At 37.7% G+C, this 23,101-nt stretch overlaps 1 protein-coding gene across 4 annotated transcripts in view; it reads right to left on the bottom strand.

The window, feature by feature from the left end:
* The window catches only part of WWC2 (WW and C2 domain containing 2), a 298,844-nt gene that overhangs the window by 220,713 nt on the left and 55,030 nt on the right, over positions 1 to 23,101 (bottom strand). For all 4 annotated transcript variants that reach the window (XR_011337363.1, XM_069855898.1, XM_069855899.1 and 1 more), the window contains exons 5-12: positions 21,764 to 21,843; positions 18,265 to 18,394; positions 17,516 to 17,662; positions 16,497 to 16,570; positions 12,987 to 13,229; positions 7,421 to 7,510; positions 5,055 to 5,650; positions 1,538 to 1,661 (exon numbers count right to left, since the gene is read on the bottom strand). Coding sequence is in view for 3 of the 4 variants with exons in the window: in XM_069855898.1 (XP_069711999.1) it covers positions 1,538 to 1,661; positions 5,055 to 5,650; positions 7,421 to 7,510; positions 12,987 to 13,229; positions 16,497 to 16,570; positions 17,516 to 17,662; positions 18,265 to 18,394; positions 21,764 to 21,843 (1,484 nt within the window). In the remaining variant the exon portion in view is untranslated. The remainder of the gene's footprint in view (positions 1 to 1,537; positions 1,662 to 5,054; positions 5,651 to 7,420; positions 7,511 to 12,986; positions 13,230 to 16,496; positions 16,571 to 17,515; positions 17,663 to 18,264; positions 18,395 to 21,763; positions 21,844 to 23,101) is intronic.

Below are 23,101 nucleotides of genomic sequence, written 5' to 3'. Positions count from 1 at the left end.
TTCCTTTTTACTATTAATTTCCTGGCTGATGGCTAATTTGATAGAGTGTATTTCTTTCCTTGCTTTAAATTACTCAGTAGGAAGGAATGGTCTGTACAGCAGAAATCACTGTACTGTAAGTTCAGGAGCACATCGACAAATTGTAAGTCATTCCACATGCAGTGCTCATAAAGACACTTCTACTAAACATGAGCAACTCACACAGAGGCAACTCTCTTCTACCTGTTCGCTACTAACCAGTAATAATCCGGAGTTCGCACACCCAGAGCTATTATGGAACAACTAGAGTCTGTAAGTCTTAGGCAACAGTTTCGTTTTGCACACAGGGGATGCAACTTGGTTCTTTCCTCTCTTCCTGAGCAAGGACAGGAATTTGTTCTGTTTTCCACCTATTCCACCACTCAGTCATTAGACACAAACAGTTAAAGACTTGCTCCACAGCTTTTGGTCCAATGTCTGTTCATTTCTATCCACTGGACTCAGAATGGGAGCAGACAGGAAGTTTTAACCACAGCAGCTCAGAAATGAAACAAAATGGAGAGACAGAATATACAGTCACTGCCACTCAGTCAAGTGAAGGTTGAGTTTTTAAGTAGATGGGAGTTTATTTAAGCCTAAAAAGTTGCATTAGAAGTTGCATTAGGATATGTAGCAAATTAAAACTAGGGTTCAGAATTCAGGGTAAAACATGTGTCTGCCTTAAGGTGAGATAGAGGTCTTATCAATTTTTATCACCTTTTACTTTGTGAAAGACTTGACAAGTAGAAGTAATTTTATCAGAGGCAAATAAAACCTATTTATCACACCATAACGTAACTCTACTTGTCCTAACAGAAAACATGCATCTGTCTTTGTAACTATCCTGCTAAAACATCTTTCAGAATATTCAAAAGGACAAAAATTCTTAATGTCAACAACTTGCCAAAATCGAGGTGAAAAATAAAGATTTTGGTTTCTCTCACAGTTCGCAATAATCTTCTGTCATTCAATTTAAAGTTCATTGTTTTCACTGCCAGAAAACAGACAATACTATATAAAATAGTATGAAGAATCCTGTAGAAGTTGTCTTGTCAAAAAGCAACAACAGCAAAGACATTTCTTGTACCCTGTTCACCACAGTGAAGCATGAACATTAAGCCCCAACCTGGATTATTTTTATACCAACATTACAACTGAGTATTGTATCTTTTCTATATAAGATATAGAGTCAATATAGTCACATGGCAGAACCTTTATTGTTTAAATTCAGCTTTTCTCCTAGGAACACTTACAGCAAGTTAAAAAACCCTCAAGATTAGAAGGCAGCATATTAAAGCTACTCAGTCCAGTTATACAAGCACTCTAATGCAAATTTATTAGGTTAAAAAAAAACAAATCAAACTTCACTCTTTGGCAGATGTGCCTTCCTTTCAATATGAAAGTACTAAATACTTAAAAAATGGGCAAGCCTGACAAACTACTTATGCTGGTATTATAACTGCTTATAGATGTATTTAAATTTTTGGTGGAAAGACTTGTATTACTTCTCAAAACCTACTGTTTCACAGAAGCTTCATATACACCACTGTCTCCAGCTACAGACTCATCAGACACAGCAGCAGATACACAAGCTGTTTTCTCCTCAAGCAAGTGACTAGCTGTTCTTCTTGGTAAGTCAACACCTACGAGAAGAAAGAAGAATGAAAATTAGTCCAAGAGATTAATAGACAGAAAGAGAAAGCCTAGAGAGTTGTCAAGTTGAAATCAGTGACCCTTAACTGAGTATCAGAGTAGTTTTGTTCCACATCATTAAACTTTCCAAGACTGTACAGCTGTTATCACATATTCTGGCTAGGGACATAACCAAACTGATGAACTTGAAAGCGTGTAACTATTATTCCTTCCCAGAGATACAGGCTCCTGTCATCACCCGTATCTGTTGAGCTAGTTATTATCCTTCACTACCTTCATTATTAACCCTCATTATCCTGATCTTTAAACCTCCACTTGCCATGTTCACATTCTGGACTGTAGTAACACTTCAGCTACAAGCAAAGCTCTTGCCTACTGTTTATTAAATATTCAGAAGTCAGGCAGACACCCTCTCCCCAGCAATGTAACTGCTAGAAATGAAAAATCCCCTCTTGTTTCGTATCATCAAAAACTTTTTATGCTACATTCTCTCTACTATCTACTACTACTTAGCTTTAATCTTCAATTTGCATTTATATGCTAGTGTCCTACATTGAAGCAGCAGCATTCGCAGAAAGCCACGTTCTGCAGCACAGTTAGTCGAGGGCCTTTGCAGTACTTTTATCTGCCAAGGGGTGAGGATATTGGTATGCATTATCATCCCCACCTGAATCATGACTTTACATCTTGTTAAGATGTTTAAAATTTCAGGCTTCAGATTAGGTGATTGATTGATGCATTTGTGCTTTTATTTATGGCAGTAGGAATGCTTTTTCCTTGATGATGAAGTGCTCTTTCACTTCCCCCCCACCATATGAGGGGTGAAGGTGATGACATGATTTATTGATTACCCTTAGGAATTACCACAGCAGCCTGAATTGACTTTGACAATGACAGAGACTGACTGTGGAAGAACTACATGATATTCCAACTTGGTTTCTGACAGCAGGGACATGTGCAGAGGAGCAAATATCTGTATGGTTCACCTGTACAGAAAAGTCAGAGACAGACAGAGAAGTAGGTGAGTGTCTAGAAAGCCAGTGCAGATTATTACATAAAAATACTAGCTAGACTGTTGTCAGGTATGTTTTCTACCTCCAAGTTAAGATTCAGCAGCATTCAGATCTGTAGTCTTGTAAAACTTAAGTGTGGGGGCTGTAATTTTCCATGCAAATTTTTTTGCCTCCAGCTGAGTTTGTTGAAAATCTTCCAATTCAGCATCGCAGCAGTTCCAGGAGTGAAAATGGAGTTAGAAACACTGAAGCAGCCCCAGGTCTGTGTCTCACTGCTAATGTACTGAAGCCTCACCATGAGGCCCATTTTACTGTGGAAACTAGATGCAATGAAGCATAATTAATTAATACCTGTCTTTTCAAAAACTGAGTGCTTGTTTTGGCAGTCTTAATACAGATTTGAAGGTAATTTGTATCGTATATATGACCCTACATGAGGAAGTATCAGTATGAAGAATCACAGGATGAATTTGATATTTTAAAACCGTAACCACTTATAGACTTAAACACCCTGACACTATCTGGAATAACAGGTAAAAAAAAGCTCAAAATTGTTAAGACAATCACGTGATGCCTTTGAAAATAATGATCTAAAGAATTAATTTAAAAAACCCAAAATTCTGATTCCTTATACCCCTATATGTTCCCAAATTCCAAGCCATCTTAACTTTGGTCCTTGGACTAAATGAGTCGCAGCCAGATGCAAAGACAGAGAGACTGAAAGTTGTTGTTAATTTGGAAAAGATATGCCGCTGAAATATGGTCAGGAAAATTAATTAGTTTTTGCGTCTTTTATAGTGCGGCTTTAAAGCAAAACAGGCACTGTGTTCCACTATACTGAAAAGACAAAGCACAAAATGACTCCCTGGCCCCTCAAATCCCCTTCCATGTTTTTCCACTCTTCATTTCATAGGTTCAGACCAGTCAATTTCATTTTTTTATTTCTGCACAGTTGAACAGGAGGGACTCCCAGGTTATATTATAAATGCATACTATACGTTTATCTTCCAGTGCCACATTGCTCTGGTCAATACTGGAATTACTACAGTACTACAGTAACCTAGTCTAATTAATTAGCACGTTACAACAATTCCAAGACAGAGATATTAAAAAAAATATATATATAAAAATCTGGACAATGCACTCTCTAGAGCTAAGCTGTATTTATTCTGACACCCAAACTCCTCAGTTAGCTGCTTCACTATCAACTCAGGCCCAGAAACGTCGAGCTGGAAATGCTAGGTGCTTATCAGGTTTAAAATAGGGCTGCCAGTGCTCAGCACTAGTGGAAATTAGCTCACTCAGTTCTTCCTTGGAAAAACAGAGCCGCTGTGTAACATAAACACACAAATGGTTTGCAAGATGAAGACTATGACACAGAATGACACTAGAAAAAGTCAATAAATATGCAGAAAAAGTACAACATGCTGTCAACCCTAACAAAAGGCAGCAAAGTCAAAGCTCTGAGGATGAGCCATCTATTCTTGACAGCTGGGATTTTTGAAATTCTAACTCCGCCAAAGGCTTTGACAATATAAGACAACTAAGTACGCTGCGTGGCTTTTACTGCAGACTAGAAGCAGAATTCATTACACCCAATTCAACCATCTCAACGTTAAAGTTAAGTAGTTACCTAAGGAAACCTCAATAACTCACAAGGTCATTCATCCCATCTTCCTTAAAGGGAAGTATGAGAGGACTCGCCCTTTTGGAAGTTACCCACAGACTCTGTTCTAACTCTTATGGATAAAAAGCTAAAAGCTACGAAATCCGTGTTACAAATGGGGCGAGTCTCACTGTAACTCACATGGCAATGTGGTCACTTGTCTTTACTCACAAAAAACCCCAAATGAACTGCAGCTCTTTCAGTGGCAGCAGGTTCACATAACTAGATGTACATACACACAAAAATTCTAACTCTTATGTCCAGAAATCTTTTACCAAGGGTGTCAGTTTCTAACTTATTCTCCAGTGAGAAGCAAAGTACCCCAAAACCCAAAGTTACCAAAACCCAGCAGAGGGTATTTTTGGTCTATCCCCATACATCCTGACAATACCTAGGAACACCACGCACCCTCCACACTTTTAAAATCCAGCTTCAGGTTTTCCTGATGTACTTTCATGACAGGATCTGCAATACATGAACTTTCCTTCCGAGATAGCTATTGAAAAACGCAGATGGAATTGGGGTGATCGTAGCTCTATGCAGTCAAAGCTACAAGTTATGTGATGTCCCTCAGAATTACTGTAAATGGATGCCCATCAAGATACTGTTCAGTTACATGAGATACCTCCCCATTCAAAAGTTGGCTGTTAGTTCAAAATTTTTAATGTTACATATACTTTTGAGATGACATGTTTTTTTGTTACCTGATCTTCCTGCACGTAGAGAAGGCAGAGGCTGCCTAATGCTTTCATTAAGTTCCTTATCATCTGTAGAATTCTGAGATCCTGCTCTGGCTTCAGAGTCCAGTAATATTTGGTTCTCACAGAAACTAATGCCTGCAAAATCACCAGAAAGGTCACAGTCTTCAAAGTCTGTAGTAAGGTGATGCAGAGGGGAATTTTGAGCTTCTAAAACCAAAGGGGAACCTGGCGGGGACAAGGAGGACAGTGAGGATCTGGAAGACAGTGATGCCACAGATTTGGGAGGTTCAGTCAGTTTGGGATGGTCTGCAGCTGAAGGAGAGTCACTGTAACCCAGTCTCCCATGGGAACTGACCACTTCATTTTCATGAATAGTAGTGATAGGCCCCAAAGGAATGTAACCACTTTTTTCTTGTAATATGAAGTCAAGTTTATACTGATAGTCCAAATCTGTTATTTGATCGCCTTGGTTATAGTAGAGATCCGTGGAGCTGAGCGAGTTTAGCGACCCTCTGCTTGATGTGTTCAGAGATCCCCGGCTGGATGCCAGAGATCCCAAACTGCTCCCTGAAGACACAGATAACGTACTAGCTGAGAGACTGCAAAGAAAGCACAAACATGTACACTGATGTTACTAAACTAAACCAGTACAAGGAGAGATAAGATTGACTGGAGCTGCATTGTAACAATTTGAAACTAAATGCTACTTGAGGCATTATGCACCCACACTTGGCTTAGATCAGCATGGCCAGCCTGCACACTATCAGGACACTTTATCCACCGTACAGCTTGTGGCCAAAGTCTCTTTTTTTTCTGGAGAAGGATGCCGATTTGATGGACTGGTTCAGCAGTAACAGCAGCCTTCTCAGCTGCGATGGTCCCTCAAAGACCTGCTCTGCTCTCATGTGGGTGCCCATGGGGGTCAACGTGACAGGGAAGGGATCCCCAGGAAGGAGGTCATGGCTGCAGAGGAGCGGTACCTTCTCTACAGCAATTTATGCAGCCTGCCCTCTGCCCAAGCACCTAGGAAAGAGGGTAGCTAGATGGAGACAACTTACAATAGAACTGCTTCATACCTATACTCTACATGCACAGTACATTCAACTACATAAGCATGGCAAAGCCATAATGTGCAACATTCTCCTGTTAATAACAGGAGATACAGAGCCCTGCCAGGCCAGAGTGTCACTACCTTGGCTCAGGACGACTCTGCAGGGTAAAAATAATTCAAGACAGCCCCTTCTAAACACTTAAGAGATGTTGACTCAACAATGACAGAGCTATCAACTTTAATAATTTTGCCACGAGGCTAAAATCTGCTTTGGGGAGTCTTTTTGTCCGTTAAAAGTCAAAAAAACCTTGAACACAAAACACTTGAAAAAATTATTTAAAAGATCCTTTCCCTAACAAATTACCAATCAAGATGCAATTCATTGGATCTATCTCAGATCCCAGGACTAGGATGGTAGGCTTATTGTGAGAGGACCTTTATAGAATGCTTAAAAGCGTTTTTCTTCTTAAAGCTTCATTTTGGTTTCAGAGAGAATAGGTAAACATTAAATACAGTCTGATTGGTGTATCCACTTGGATATGCAAAAATGTCCAGGATCTTCTAAATAAATATAATGGACACATGGTTTGGTAGTCCAGGGTAACAGTCCAGAAGTGAGAGAAACTCTTCCCTAGGGCTAGTTACACATATCATTAAATATCAGAATTCCCATCACAATGATGAGTTTGAGTTTATAGTTGCTGCAGATGATTATTTTTTTATCACTCTGAATTTCATAAACTCAGTGTCAGACTGTGAATCAATGACTGTTCAGGAAAAAAACCATCCTGCTGAAGATACATTTCCCTTTACAGAAAGGATAAGTCACTGCTGAAGAATAAAATCAGAATCAGCTTTTCACATTAAGTGTTTACATGCACGCAAGTATGTGTTAAGCCTCTCCAGTTGTTACATAGACTAATAGCTACAGTTCTAATAACTCAGTTTAGACAGAACTCTGAGAAACCATTTGGTCTCCTCAATGACATGATTTTGAAGATATGACCAATTAGAGAATTCCAGATTTCCTTATTTATTTACACAGAAGCACAATAACGTCTGCCTGCTTAATTATGGAAGCTGTGCAAAAAATCAATTCAATCCAGTCTTGAGTGCTTACTGAAATAATAAAGGTACACCAGGTATGCAAGGTGGCAAAGTACTTGAAGCTCTTACACTACCATTTTCTTACTTAAGTACTACAAAAATATTTTGTTTGGTTTCCAGATAACAGAAAAACCTAAGAATGAAATTGAGATATCCAGGTCCACTAGACTGTTGCTGAATACAGGTTATACGTTATGCACTACAGTCTCACCTCCTAAGTTGTGAATGCAAATAAGTAGTTAACTTTGTCGTTTCTTCAAGTTTCTGTACCAACTCTTTTCTTCTCTCCTCCGATTTCAGTCTGGAAAGAGAGGTACATATAAGTATAGGAAAGCATTACAAAATAATCTGGAAGCCAAAATACTTTATAGAGGAGACAGGAACAAAGTGAAGATCCTTCGTATTTTCATCTGGTTGCTACCTACTGAAATCCAAGAGACTGTGTTAGCTTTCAGTCCTATCATAAAACCCTAACCCCTCCAGCAGAGTGACTTTACCTACAGAATACTAAGCACTGTGACAAACTTGCTGAGTGTACAAGCAAGTAGCGTGTTGATACATTCACACTGTACCAAGGGGAATGCGCACGCAATAAAAGTGTAACAGAGGAACACTGGGAAAATAGCTACAACTTCAGGAAAATAAGAACTGTACTAATGCAGTTTTAAAGAGGTGTGCTGTAGATTGTCTCCTCACTTAATATAATTCCAGAAAAAAAACTCAAAAAGAAAACTAATACCAGTATCAGTCTGATAATGGAAGAACTTTGGGGAGCAGTGCAGGAAGGTTAGAATTAAAGCACTTTCTTTGATTTCAGAGTCTTCATATAGAGACATAGTAAATCAAAGCAGCATTCAAATGCAAGGTTCTGAGACGACAGACCATATTTAGGAGTCCTTGGTAAAGATTTTTACATCCCCAACAGCATTGTTATCACTTCAGAGCCACATGGCATTGTAACGCTCGTTATCAAGGTTTGCCTTTATTGCCTCCTGCACTGTTATCCAGCGTAGCTCTAAAACCACAAATGGTCAAACACTCCCATTTCTTTGAGCTAGCTGCTAGCAGAAAGGATTCACTAACAGTTTCAGTGACTTTTTCCTTATAGATTTCCCTTTTATCACTGCATTTACACCACCAAATAAATTACTTTCCCTCAGTGGATTCAGCTAAATCCCTCCTGTAATTGTGGATTAGTATATTCTCCTCCAGCCATTGCTCAGTCAACTGATACATGTCACAAGTTCTCAAGCAACTAATCTGAGAGGCAAGAATTTACCTCCATTCCTTCCCTCTTTTTTTTTTAAAAAGAAAAAAATTGTTGACCTTCATTCTCAGAAACCTTTCTTTTGGCCTTTCGTGCATATCAAGGATATATAAATTTAAATTCAAATGCAGAGAACACTTCAAAGAACAAAACCAAAAAAAAATCAACCATTGCTTTATTATGCAAACTGAATGAAATACTCAAGACTTCCCAGAATTCACTCTCTTTGAGTGTCAGATACCAGCAAAAAGACATTAAGTCCTCGATTCAGCAAAGCATGAAAAGCATTTGCTTACACCCATGCTTATTCAGTGAGAAAGTCTGGGTTATGCAAAGGTGAATAAGTTACTCCGAGGTCAGCCAGGGTGTGAACTTCCACTCCACTGCCTGGGCTGGGTGAGCTCTTACACTGCAGTAAGTGTTCATCAGCCAATACCTGCTAACACTGTTAAAAGCATACACGGTATTTCATTCTTTACTCAGAAAGACATACACATGGGTTTCCAAACCAAGAATTATGTTCATCTATTGCATCAGACATTCTTTCCTACCATTTAACTATGTATCAATGTCTTCTGTCTTCTTTTAAAGCCTAATCTATCCCGCTTTTCACAAGCAAAAGTGCTCTTAATTAGCTCTTTTCTGGCTTTTCAATAGTGAACTATCATTTTATCTTCAAGGAAGAGGCACAAAAATTGCTGTATATGTTCACCTACTAATGGCAAAAGGCAAGAAAGAAAATGAAAAGCTTGGGAATTTCTCTGATTAGAGCCCTCAAACCCTACACCTTTAGCTTTCCACTGAATTTGTACTATTAAAAGAGAAAGTTTAAGTTTTGGGGGGTTTTTCTCCTCTCTGAAGCACAAGCAAAAGTTTCTTTTCCTTTATTACCTTAGGTATGATACAAGAAGTAGTTACTACTGCAAAAAGTGGAATATTCTGATTTAAGATAAAGTAGAATCGGTTTTCTACCTTCACTCAAGTCTCATTTAAGTAAATATTTTTTGAAAGTCACAGACAGAATATGTCCCTCCAATAGCACATGGGTTTTTTTTTTCTAACAATGTTTTTACAGACACTTCACTTAATAAATTACAATGTCTTGCGTTAAGTATGATATGCGGAACGGGTGTGTCTTCTATAATCATCTTTGTAGTTTTTCTCTACCTAAAAAAAGCAAGGTCAGACAGAGAACTGGTACTGTCCCAATTAGTGGAGATTTGGCTGTTGTGAAGTTCATAAAAACATTGAAATTAGTCCTTGGAAAGTAACAGAATATGCATAAGATTTCTGGGAAATGTTATATATATATATATATGCATGTAGGTGGGAAATAGACTCTGTAACCAGCTCTTGTCTCATAATGCATGCTTGATGGAATTATTCCTCCATGTGTCCAGCACTGTAATAAAGGATGCTTGCTTTCTAAAACTCCAAAATGAGTCTTAGAGTGTATATTTGCCAGTATTTTTGATAGCAGGTTGCTAAAAAAATCTACTTTTCCCATATAATTTAGCTTCTGGGGGAAAAAAAATAAATCAATCCTGAATGTAATTTGATCTACTAGTAATTAAAGAAGTGGTATTAATACCTGTGGATAAATTTCAGAAATATGTTAGTCACAAGTCACAAACTAGATTATTAAATCCCTCCTGGAAGTTCCAGGACATACAGGAAATAATTTACAATCTGACAAGAAATTGAGATTCATGGGCATTTTTTTCAGTTTATGTCAGGTCAAACTGAAAAAAAACAGGCAAACAAAAACAACCCCAAAACCTTCCAACAATGAAAGTTCCTTACAGCATAAGCAGGAATTTGAGTATCCCCAAAACCACGTAAACACCTAAACAACCTTTGTGTTGTCTTTCTGACATAGGTGCCTCTCAATCTCTCCTATTTGCACCCTTCCTACTTAAATTACCCCGCTGCAGGAGTGAACTGAATGTTAGTGAAGCATCTTTCTCCAGTTTTGATCCTAAATTTTTACGTTCCTGGGAAGGGCATGGAATCCAAAAAATATACATTAAAAAGCTGAAGTGCACCTACCTCACCTTTCAGTGGAAACTTATTTGGACGTTTGTTCATGACTGGCACAAGAGCTGCAACCAGTTTTGCAGACAACAGCACAATCAAGCAGTTAAATCATGCATCCGTTTAAATGCCTGTGATTACTTAGATGATTTTGCCAAGGACTAAAGCTGTGACAGAATCTTCCTGACATGAACAGAGAGGCCGGAAAGGAGCAAATAGTTGTCAACAGTTCCACCACCCAGTTACTTCTATATAGCTGCTGGAAGGCTTCTTAAAGCAGGCTGAATATGCCCACCGTCTACTTTTTTGAAGCCGAGATGTTATGATTTATATCCTCCTTTGGTAAATTGATTCTGAGTCCTTCTGCTAGTGCTAATTTCAGCATCCCGCTCCCAAAATAACCCAGGGCCATGCTATAATGTTTTTGTTTTAAGTCAGAGCAAGTCTTCTGTTTCTTCCTCCTTTAGAAAAAAAACTTGGAAACCCCCACACAGATCCAACTGAAAACAAAGATGCAAACAAATACCCCTGGTCGCATCAAGCTCTGACACAATCCATAGCTTCTTACACTGTGGCTTCATTTCACAGTACCTGTGAAAACACTGGAAAAAAAGCCTTCATGAAACTCCATGAAAGAAAAGAGTAATGCAACAACAGTGCACTACTATGAAGATGGTGTGGCTCCTCTTCTTAAAATGGAGAGAAGAATCTTCCTCATCTCCAAGAAAAAAGCTGAGGGCTGATCTGATACAATTATGTATCCTTTTTTGAAATTAGCACTTCAGGAAAAGTTTCACCATCTGAATCCTACAAAATGAAGATTTTGTTTCTGTTTATAGCAGGCACACCAGAAATAATTCTCAGAATAGCCTGGCATGAAAGAATTTATGTGCTTTGAAGTCACCAAGAGAGACAGTTTTAATATCATAAACAGCTGAAGGTAGAAATTAAGTAGAGATTCCCTGGAACAGCAAAAAAGCAAACCACAAGCCACCAGAAATGCTACTTTAACCAGCAGTGTAATGAAATCTTACAGTAACCTCAGGAAAAAAAAAAATCCACATTTTTGAGAATAGGAATTGGAAGAGAAAATGAAAGCAGGGATAAAAATTCAAGCTCTAACAACTATACATGGAAAAAAACTTCCATTTAATTTCTTCTTGACAGTAGGAGACAATTCAACTTGCCCTTGATACTCCAACTTTGGTATATGGCATGTATGGGAAAATGGTCAGGTGCAGAATTCTTTGGCATTAAACAAGGAAATCCAAATTACAAGACTGAGAAACCAGCTACCTGTTCTCACAGCATGAGTCAAGGTTCATCTGTTACTTACAACAGCGTATTATCAGAATCTCAAAATCTTAGATGCAAGTTATTTATTTGTGATTGCTATTTTATTATTGATTCTTTATTCTCTATTTATTTATAGAATTCTGAAAGCAACAGATCCATGGTACTTTGGATACTACCAACACAGACAAGTAACTTTTCCTGAAAAAATATACTTCCAGTAGGACATAACCTTTCTTCTAAAACGTGTTTGGATTATCAATGTAACGCAGTTTAAACTGCTGTGAAGCATACAAATACGCTTAAAAATCATGACTGATACACACATACATACTCAACGAGGAAAAAATATTCCTTACTAATCAGCTACTATTTAGGACCCAGCTTTTTATGCCACTAACAGGAACTTCATCATTCAGTGAAACTAGAGCAACAGCAGGTGTTCCCTAGCAGTGGAAACTAGGAAAGGCTTACAATGCTGGTTGTATTACTTCAATAAGGCACACTACATTGATACACCTAATGACACTTTGCATTTATTGCATGTGTGTGTGCTAAGAGATGCCCATAAATTTATTTCCGCTTACAGTTGATAAGAAGCCCATTCGTGACAGTCATCTTTGATTTTTTTGAACTCTGAATCTGGCTAAAACAATTTATTGTGGCAGTTGTTTCAGTTAACAGTTTGGTAGCAGCAAGTTAGGAAAGTTTTTCAGCAATTAAACTTCTCTGTACTTTTTTTTCCCCTTTTGGTTGCATTTTTAGATGTAATAAAACTCACAATGAAAGGCTTCAGATGTTGCAACAATCAAGATAATCTTTGTAACCTGAGTTCAAATAGTTTACAGCTATTATCAGAAACAAGGGAATGATATATTGCCCTCCTGCTGGTACTTTGACATTCCTCAGTTATTTAACATCTGTCACAGGGATTTTCATGCTGGCATCAAACGCAGAGCAACTGATATTGCAGAGCAGATATCAGGGTGTTCACATTGTCTCACACTACAGAAGCCTTCTTTCTGTTTCTGCCCAATGGGCTTATAACAAATTTAATTAAGATCTACATAGGACAGTTACTGAAGGAAAACAGCCCATCAAGGCACAGTTCAGGGTCTGTAATGAGTACAAAGGTTAGATTGCAGAAAGCAGCATTTAATATTAGCAAAAGATAACCTCTTACCTTTCAGCAAGTGCTTGACTGGGTGTGCTTTTTACAGACAGCAGCTCTTCTTCAAGTCTCTTCCTTTCTGCTTCTAGCTGCTCTAGCTCATCTTGAGTACGTTTGCATGGTGTAATAAACTGGAGTTCCTTTAAAAGCTCTTCTTTTTCATTAATTAACATCAGTTTTTCTTTTTCCACATCCAGTGCCCCAGGCCAGGCTTCACTATCTAGCTTGGAGAGTTCAATCTTCAGGTTTGCCATGCTAAAATAAAACACAGATTTGTGTGAGCACACAAATCCCAGGAAAGAGAGCAGCAACACAATATTTTGAAAGGTGTCAGCATATAACAACATTTTCTACTGAAAGCCATACTTTGAATTAGTTTTGCTTCACAGAATGAAGACTATGCCAGAAAAGCAAGCGACCTATCCAGGCTAACAGCAAGATGCATAAGAATTAGAAACAAGTTCCTGTTCCAACACAGAGTTGAAGTCATGATGTTAATAAAAGCTTTATTGAAAGCAATCTGCCTGGTAACACAGCAGAGGCACTATACTTTACTCACTGAGGAGTATGACGGATTTGTCCTAAGCTGTTGGAAACTGAGTGCTCCTCAGAGACAGCAAACACCACAGTGAAAGAGAACGCACCAGAGCAAGGTGCTCACTTCGGTACAATGCATGTATGCAGATCTTAAAAGACAAAAGCATTGCTTTTCTATGTGATTGAAATAAAAGGTAACAGGACAGCAGCTACCTAGAGAGCAAGGAGATTATGAACTCAAAAGTTTGTGTTTGTGCAACTGCTGTTCCCACTATAGATGGGAAAACCACACAGTTAAGATAACCAGCATCCAGTATAGACATTGGTTATCCATACAAATTGAGCAGATGAACACATAGAATGGTAGCAGAAACTTCCCTAATGTTATCATTGAACTATAGCTCAGTCCTGATCCAAGACAATTTCCAGTGGTCAGTCTCCATAATCATCCTGTCTACAGGTTCAGCAGCACAGCTTAAGAAGTGCAGGTCTTGCAATAAAGACTCGTTGTCCACTGGGAAAGCCTAAAACTTCCTGTTATAGGTGCCACGTATCTAATAAGATGATAACTTTCAGTCATTTCCAGCCTTAGCCACACCTGAACCAGCTGCAGAGCTAAAGATATGGAAGCTTTGAAGTACGTAGCAGCCTTCTTCACCTTTCTTGTAGACTGGGAAAAAGGGAGAGAGAAGAGAAACAATACCAGAAAGATGCTCCCATTCCATACCATCTAGGAAAGACAAACTGATTTGTTGCGTTTATTTACATGCAACTGCCATAGTTACACACACCTAAGTCAGCTCAACAACTGATAACAAGTCTGTGCAACTTCAGTGTTACCGAGTACACCCTAAGGTAATGACCCATGCTATACTTCATAAATACACTCAGATAACTTGGTACGTATAATCTTTCTTTAGTTCTGACAGATTTCTGGGAAAATGTTTTCCTTCTTTCCAGTTTGTTTTCTGTGATTAATAAAACTAATAATATCATGCTTATTTGGCACCTCCAGTATTAATTTTACAGTACGTTAAGGCATTTATTGATGGTCAAAGCTAAGAATAAGTGAAACACTTGAAACACAAACCCAGTATGTGCAAACACTTCAAAGATTTTAACTGTCTTAAAGACACATGATTGGCTTATTTAAAGTTGAAAGGAATAGTCATTAGTGGGCAGTTTTCAGACGAAACCAAATCATATCATAGCATCGTAACGATACCATTTCAAAGGAGATAATTTAACCTTGAAACATATTAATGCAATATACAACATACACCTACTTATGCAAAGGTACATACATGAGATATATTCCACATACTTTGAATGTTGTACTGGTGGGTTTTTGGTTTGGCTTTGCAGTTTTATTGCTGCTGATGCTTTTTTTGTGTGTGGTTTGTTTTTGTGGTTGTTGTGGTGGTGGTTTGGAGTTTTTTCTGGGTTTACTGGTAGATATGGTAAACTGATTTACTGCCAGGAATTTTTTTTTCCTACAAAAGAGAGATAAACCACAATGCTGGGACTTCTTGGTATCAAGACATTGTTAAAATGGGATGATTTGGTTTTGGATCAATCACTCCTGATAAGAAAAAAAAAAATCCATTTATCTGCATCTAAAACACTATCTGACAATTAATATTATATACATGATGATTCTGAGCCAATCATACATGTTCAATGCTGAACAAACACAACAGCCTTAGCACTCTTTGATGAATATATTGATTATATAATAAAGTTTTATGGTCTGTAAAGAGGATATAAGGGATTACTGTTGTTACCAGCAAGGCTGGCAGCTTCTACTGCGTATGAGGAGGGTATGTATTTGAAATCAGGCAAAAATAAATGTTGATTGGGCAGCCTCTTACCTTTTAAACATAAAAACTAGCTATGCCTTTACATGATATTTATAACCTGCAAATTTCTTTTCCTAGTTTTGTAATTGACCACGTGACGGTATTGCAACTGAAATAATACTTAAATCTCAGATTAAATGACATGCAGACACAGTTTTAATCTGGGGAAAAGTGCTATTTTTTTTTATTTTTATTGCCTTGTTTCATTCTTTAGAGTAAAAGAGCAACTTTGAGTGTCAGATATCCTTTTAGACTTCCATTTTCCTTAATCACCTCCATTAAAAAAACCCTATAAGGCTTCTGAATAGCTGACATCTAATTTTGAGAAAAGTATCAGAAGATAATACAATACTATTAATACATTATTAGAGAGATCCCACACATGCTTACTTTTTTTTTCTTAAATAACAAGTCTCCCCCGGTATTGTGCAGCGCTTCTGGTGCACCAGACGACACGTCATTCTAACCCCAAATGTTCTGCTTTCTGATGCTCAGTCCTTCAGTGCTGTGGCAATTAATCAAAATGGCACTGCTTTCAAGAGCAACTGCTGAAGAACTTTATTTGAAAGGCATTCCACATTCATCAGTGGAGCAGTTCCTGATTTCTTTTCTCCTCAGGTTAAACTCATTAAAAACCCCAACCCTACAGTGATAACAAGTATTTAAATTATCCAAAGTGCCAGGGGAAAAAAAAAAAAAAAGAAATAATTAAACCTACTAAATCTGCACAGAAAGTCTGAAGCACCTCTAAAATTGAAGAGCCTTCAGTGGCACAGTGAACTGAGATGAGTATCCCAAAGAAGGATATAATGAACATAAATAACCCGGCTACTCCTTTCAGTGGAAAGCCTGCTCACTCTATTCCCTTAATCCTACAACTGCCATTAATTTGTCAGTGTCCACATATTCTTAACGCACTCGTCTTAGCATTAAATGCAAGACCTGCTGTTCAAAAGCACCAACTGCTCGTCAAAGTCTGCTTGCATCCTGAAGGAAAAGGAACGCTCTGCAGCGATGCCCACAGAGAAGCCACCACTAGATGTCACTGCCAGCACAAGGTTAGCGCTGCAGAGCTAAAGCACCTTGCCAACTGAAGACAGCTACTTAAAGCAACTAACCCTATTACCTTCTTTTAGCTTCTTCATATTGAAGACTTAGTCTGACCCTCTCTGCTAAATTTGATCTACTTCTTGTTCCAACCTGTTGAGAAAAAAAAATAATATTAGCCTTATTACCGTGTGAAGCTTTTAAATGAATCAACAAGAACCTGTGCACAGGCTAGAAAAATTACAACTTAAAAAATAAAACTATACTCGCCTGCAGCCATGCATTTGCTGTTAAATGTCTAGTTAGGAATCTTCGCACATGTACAGATGAATGCTGTTTTCTTGTGATACAATAATCGATTTTTAACTACTATGCTACCAGTCATCCATATTCCATGAGAGTAAAATAAGAGAATTTTTCAAAGAAGTCTTGCAGTGATTGCACCCAAAATTTTGATCTCATATTTTGAACTCTGCTGAACTCAGAATCTGGAACTAAGTCAGTGCATTTCAAAGTAAGACTTCAATAAATTTGTTACAAAACACAGACAAGCTTAGCTCTTTGTTTGGAAAACCTTGTACAGCCTCTTCCTTATAAACTCAGCTCACAGAACTTAAAGTTACCAAAATTAAGCATAACTTTCCGCGTGTGTAAATATATCATTAGTGAAACAGAGGTTTAAATGAATCACTAAACAAGTGTCCCACTAACAGCTTTCTCAGCTGCATGAAATGCAACTGCACATTTAAATTCTGAGATCTCGTTTCTGTAAATTAAAAACATCTTCATATTGAATTAAGTCTGTAAGGTGAAACGTATCCTATAAACAGATCTGAAAGATACTGTCTAGTTATGTTCATCTTCACTGTACTGGAACTATTCTATTAAATCAGATTGTCATAAATGCTTCACGCCAAACATATCCAGTTAATCTGAATCTTGATTTAAAATTTAAGTGGGATTCTAAGTAATTCTCTCAAACATGTATATCATATATACCCATTAGCAACAGTAAACAACCATTTGATTCCAAGTCCATTAACTGCGGCATTGCGATTCAATTTCTCTTTACATTTGACAAAACAGAAAAAAGCTCACCTCACCAGAAATGTCAGTCTGAGACCCTGTATCCAGAGTTTGTCTAGAAAAACACAGCCGCGAGTTTACAGAGCTGGAACTCAAGTCTGCTTCAGAGGTCCCAATGGTCTGGTCAAGATTGAATTTCTCTCTCAGCTTTGCAAGACTCTGTCCAGGAAACAGAGAAGGAGGTGGTGTTAAAGTTTCTTTACATTTTACCATATTTACACCAGTTTACCTCCAGAACAAGTTTACATAAAATGTTCAAATATAATAATTCTGGCTTTACTTCCTATTAAGTAAACTATCCTTTTAATCAACTAGTTAGTAGGTGACACTAGGGGTGACCAACACCTGTGACAATGTAAAAACTACTCGTGGTTTTGTGCCTCTTTTAAGTTGTCAACCAATTAAATATTTGGATGATTAAAAAAAAAAAAAAAGATCTGCTTTCAGAAATGGAAAGAGAGTGAAAAACACAAACTGAATTTTGTCCAGTTAATATTTTAAATTGTGGTTTAGAAGTAACATATGCATTGTACCTTACATAGTTCAGAAATCTGCATTTTCTGGCTGACATAAAGTGGTTTTTTGAACTAGGAATGTCACAGGATTCAGTTTCTGCATCTCCAAATCAATTTTAATACTAGTTTGGCTCAAAGAATTTTGAGAATCCCTTAAGAAGCATAAAATGGAAAGTATTCATCATCAGGAATGTGAGTTGTGCTAAAACAAATCCACACAAAACTGACATCAACCATTCAAAATACCTTCATTAAATCTTGTTTTTCTCTCTCCCCTGAACTTATTGCCTTTCTAATCGACTTCAGTTCGCTCAGGATGGCTTTGGCCTCACACAGTTCATACCCACTCTGGCCTCCAGACATTTTTTGGTCAATTCTGTGGAGAGAGAGAATATTAACACCAGATACAGAAAATAATACTAATACCTCTGCTGTTCTGCTTCAAGCAGAAGCATAGAGAACTGAAGGGAAGGAGGGAAAAGATAACGTTTCCTGTAATAGACATGCAAAGGGGAAAAAGGACATTGAAGTCTCCATTAAAATACTTAACCCCTGGCAAAAATGTGAAGCTAACACACACACAGTGCCCAGTGAATGGCTCTTGCTGACATAAGGAAATTTAATGCAAAAATACTTCTGTTAAGTTTAAAACCGCTTCAGCTAAACTACTGGGTCCTTACCAGAGGCAGAGACTCCACAATCAATTTTAGTTGATCCAGTCTTAAAGACATAAGGGGCACAGAGCACTAAAGACTCCAACACATGCTACCAAGAGCACAGCAGTATCGCTGACACCACAGTCAAAATTCCCATCCCCACCAGAACACTCTGCAGCACAGAAGCAGCTTTCGGGTACACTTTTCATACTATTAATGGTTTGTAATCCTTACAGAATCAGAATTTACTACTCATAGTATTCCTCTACCCAGACCTACACCATCACGTGGGCAGACAGGCAAGCTTCTTGGTACTAATCAGCCTTGCAGAGAAGAAGCATAACCAGCTTCTCTCTTGTCTCAGCTTCCTCTTGTTCACAGTAATCCTAGGCATTAACAATCTAGAACAGCTGTTCTGCTTAGCCAGTCGCCAGGCTCTCTTTATTCACAAAATCTCTGGATAATTAATACCATATGTCACACATCAGACAATTTATTAGATTCCTGGGCTATCAACGATTTTCAAATCTGGAACTTGAAAACAACAAAACAAAAAGCCCCCAAACTTAGAGGTATTTCATTTTAGTATTTCCTTATTTACTTCACTAAGTACAGTTTGTAAACACACTTCTCTGACCTGTGGTATAACTGAGTATTTCATAGCACCATAGAAATGACTGCAGCTGCGCTTCATGATATTTTAAAAGAATGTACTCTATACTAGATGCTTGACTTTTGTGAAAATGGCTGTTGTTTCTAATGCAATTGGATTTCTGTTTTTATCATCAGTCATCATCTTTGCTAGAAGATATTAACTTGTGAGTGAGGAATGAACAAACATTTTAACGATCAGAAGTGATCTCAAGCATTCCCTGCAAGAACAAACTCGCATGGAACGCTTGTAACGGTATTTTATTTTATTTCCAGTTTTGTGCACAAAGACATCAAGGTTCTAAAGTGGTCTTTAAAGCTGTGAGCTTGTCTTTTTTTCTCTCTCCGTAGTTCAGTTTTTGTCCAAACTAGAACTGCATTTGTGTAAGAAAATTACCTGTGTGACTCAGCACTCAGATTCCTATTCAAGGAGGATTTGTTTCACCTTGAAAGTTCCTGAAACTCTTTCATAGGGAGGCACTTAATGTCTGACAACACAAAATTTTTGGTAACTTATCAGGTTCCTAAGGTCAAACAGATACAGGATATACCAACAATAGAGATCATGAATGAACAGTTGGTAATGCACCACATGCTGCCTAGTAATATGATGTGTCACATTCAAATCACAACTGCTTTATTCTGTATATAATTAAGATGGACAAGAAGGATCTCCGACATATAAGATACTCCATCTTCCTGTTTTGAATTAATGGGATTAGGACTGTTTGAAAGTGGCTGACTGAATTCTAAAAACAAACGTCCATTGTGTTTCTGTGGAATGCTGTTGACAGTTTCTGAAACATGCTTTGGATTCCTATCAAAATGGCTTGTGAGCAAGCTGCTTTAAAACAATACTTCATTGTTGAATTAATATAATAAAACCAGCATGATTGGCTAACCTTTAATCCTGGGACAGCAGCATGAGTTTTTATTACCCTAAGCTTTAGAATCAATACGTCTTTCTTCTAAATTTTGCTTTAAATGAAACCTGATTTATGGTTAAATGAATTCAATTAACTATCCTTTTCTCTCTTCACTCCTTGCTAGTCTTTATGCACTTAAATAATAAACAAACCTTACATTTCTGTCCCAGTCAAAATGAAAGATAGACACTTGACTAGCATCCTCCTAAGGTGCTGAGGCTTTTCAGTTCCCAATTATCTTCAAATTCTTCATACCAGAAGAGTGTTTTCATTTTGGCATGTCTTTAGTTACAACTGGTCATTTCCTGGACCAGATTTTTTTTCTCCCACTTAAAAAAGAAATCTTATACTGTATAGAACTGTTCCATTAAAATACACAGGCAATAGCCTACAACATATTTTGGTTAGAAATGGGAACTGAAACCCAATGTCTCATCTCCAAACACAGATGTTCTGTCATCCTTTGCAAATCACTTCTCTGCATTCTAGTACTCTGCCTGGAAGATAGAAACCCACTTCCCTTCTCCCACCTTTTATCCACCTTCCTTATATATTCTGCAAGATCTCCAGGAGAGAGTTTATAACTTATCTGACAGTTTGACGCCATACACAGGGGGTCCTGAGAAGAAGGGTAAATTAATGAAGACAATATTACGCTAATGACGCAACATTGCTTCTGCAACTAGGACTAATGTATTAAGAGCACACAGCTCAGCATTTTATGGTGTAACTGTAGCCTTAATATGTTGGGTACACACCAAAATACAGAAAACAACTAGCATTAATAAGTTTCTGTTCACATTACTCAAGAAAACACACTTGCTCATGAGGTTTCTTCTGCAGCAAGTTCTCTGTGGTGACAGTTCCAGCAATGTTTAATATTTCAGGGCCCAACTTTGCAAATCAGGAGCAGCAGGGAGTGCTCAGACTGAAAAATGTTCATTCCCTAATAATCCAACTCGTTAAACCCTCAGAATGCTCACCCAGTTCAGCATCAGCCCTTTGGACAGCAGGCATGCCAGCAACTGGAACAAAGAAAGTCAGGTCTCTAATCCTCATATTGTGACTCATTTCAAACCCTGCACAGTTGTGCACCATTTACACCTCTGAGAAGATCACCCTTCCTCCCCTTTCTCTCGCAGTGATGGGGAAAGAAGAAAGACAGACCTAATTAGATTTTCAGATTTTTAAATAGGACATACGAAGCACGTATGATAAATTCTTCCTCAGGACTCTTAACCACTGCGCTTCTTTCTGCCTCTCTGCAACACAGGCTACCTCATGGAAAAAAAATAAATTGGAGGGGGAACAGATTTCTCATGTTAACATTTGCACAATAGGTTTGCCATTTCAACATATTTCCTGCTTCCTAAATACAACAAAAAGAGTTATTAGGTTCTCATTTCCCCCCAACCCCAATAATTCTCTCACAGAAGATGGATTCAATTCCATGCCAAGAAAATAAATTGGGTGACTGAATTAAGTCAGTTTCAACTATTTTCTTTTACTCACTGTTGCAGTGTTTCAAAGCCCTGTTCCTTGTACAGCAGTTCTTGCTTCATCTGAGAGAGTTCTCTCTTCAGCTTCTTAACCTTGTGTTAAATCAAAGCAAGAGTTAGAAAATTCCTCTTGTTAAACGGCATAACACATGGCTTTGAACAATTAATGTATTCTCTACCTCAGATGAAACACAAAAAAAGAAAAAGAGAGTAAATTGCTCTACTGACACATATTAAAAACAAAAGGATCTGTTCTCTTCCTCATGTCTATGGGCAACATGCTTCAGTATTAAAGGGACACAAGCAGATTAAATCACATTCCTTATTTGTATCGGTACCACACTGTGTTATTAAACCTGAGAGGACTTTAACAAGTCATTTACTTCTCACTTGTTAAGCATGCATTCCAACTGTCCTACAGGGACATGCCTGTTTATTTTTAGGCTTATTATATTTTCACTTTTTCATTCCAGGAAGCTCTCAAGTCATTTGCACTGTAACAGACAAAGCGTGGACTCTTTCCCCCCTGCCCCACGAACCATCCTTTCTTATGAAGCTTTGTATGCAGACACTGGATACCTAAACATAAAATTCACATTCATTTAATTCAAAGACAGCAATCACCAAATACACTGGGAATGCAATCACATGCGTCTATTTAACAGAAATGTCTTTGGGAAAACATTTCTCAATTTCCCTAAATTTGCATGATCAATTGCTTTTCAATCTTAATATTACTATTTCAGATACAAAGCAGACACGAGTACACTACAAAATATGTATCTATGAAGATTAAATAAAAAATACTCCATATGATTTTTAAGTCATACTTCACAAACATACTAAATCAAAGTTTCTGGATCACGTACAAAGGAGTGCACTTTAACACATATTAAAATTCATTTTCAGCATATACAGAGGCAGAAATGCCTCCTTGAAATGTGAAGTCACAAATTTTGGTATTTATACCTCTATACATGGCTTGCTTGCACTCTACATGTTAGCCAGATATTGTTAAGGTTTTTAAATTTCCAATCAGTAAAGTGAAAAAGGAAAAGACTGCTGGAAGTCCCCTGCTTTCACCTACTACTGTCAAATTCATGCCTGTTTTCTTGTAGGTCCTTGGATATTCAACTCTCTTGAAGATTGTTTTTTTATAAAAATGAGTAATTTTGAGCAATTTAACTGAAATTAATTTCAAAATGTTTCTAAGACTTTTTGTATCCAGATCTCCTCAGGTTTCCTATTTAGCACTATTCTTCAAATAAAAAAAATTTTAAAAAGGTGATATTCTCAACATGCCAGGTGACTAAAAATACAGAGTTTCAGCAGCTGCTGGAGCTTTTCCAGA

This window comes from Phaenicophaeus curvirostris, chromosome 4, assembly GCF_032191515.1.
Source record: "Phaenicophaeus curvirostris isolate KB17595 chromosome 4, BPBGC_Pcur_1.0, whole genome shotgun sequence".
NCBI lineage: Eukaryota > Metazoa > Chordata > Aves > Cuculiformes > Cuculidae > Phaenicophaeus > Phaenicophaeus curvirostris.
Note: the sequence above shows the minus strand (reverse complement) of the source record. Positions and strands in the feature narration are given on the sequence as shown.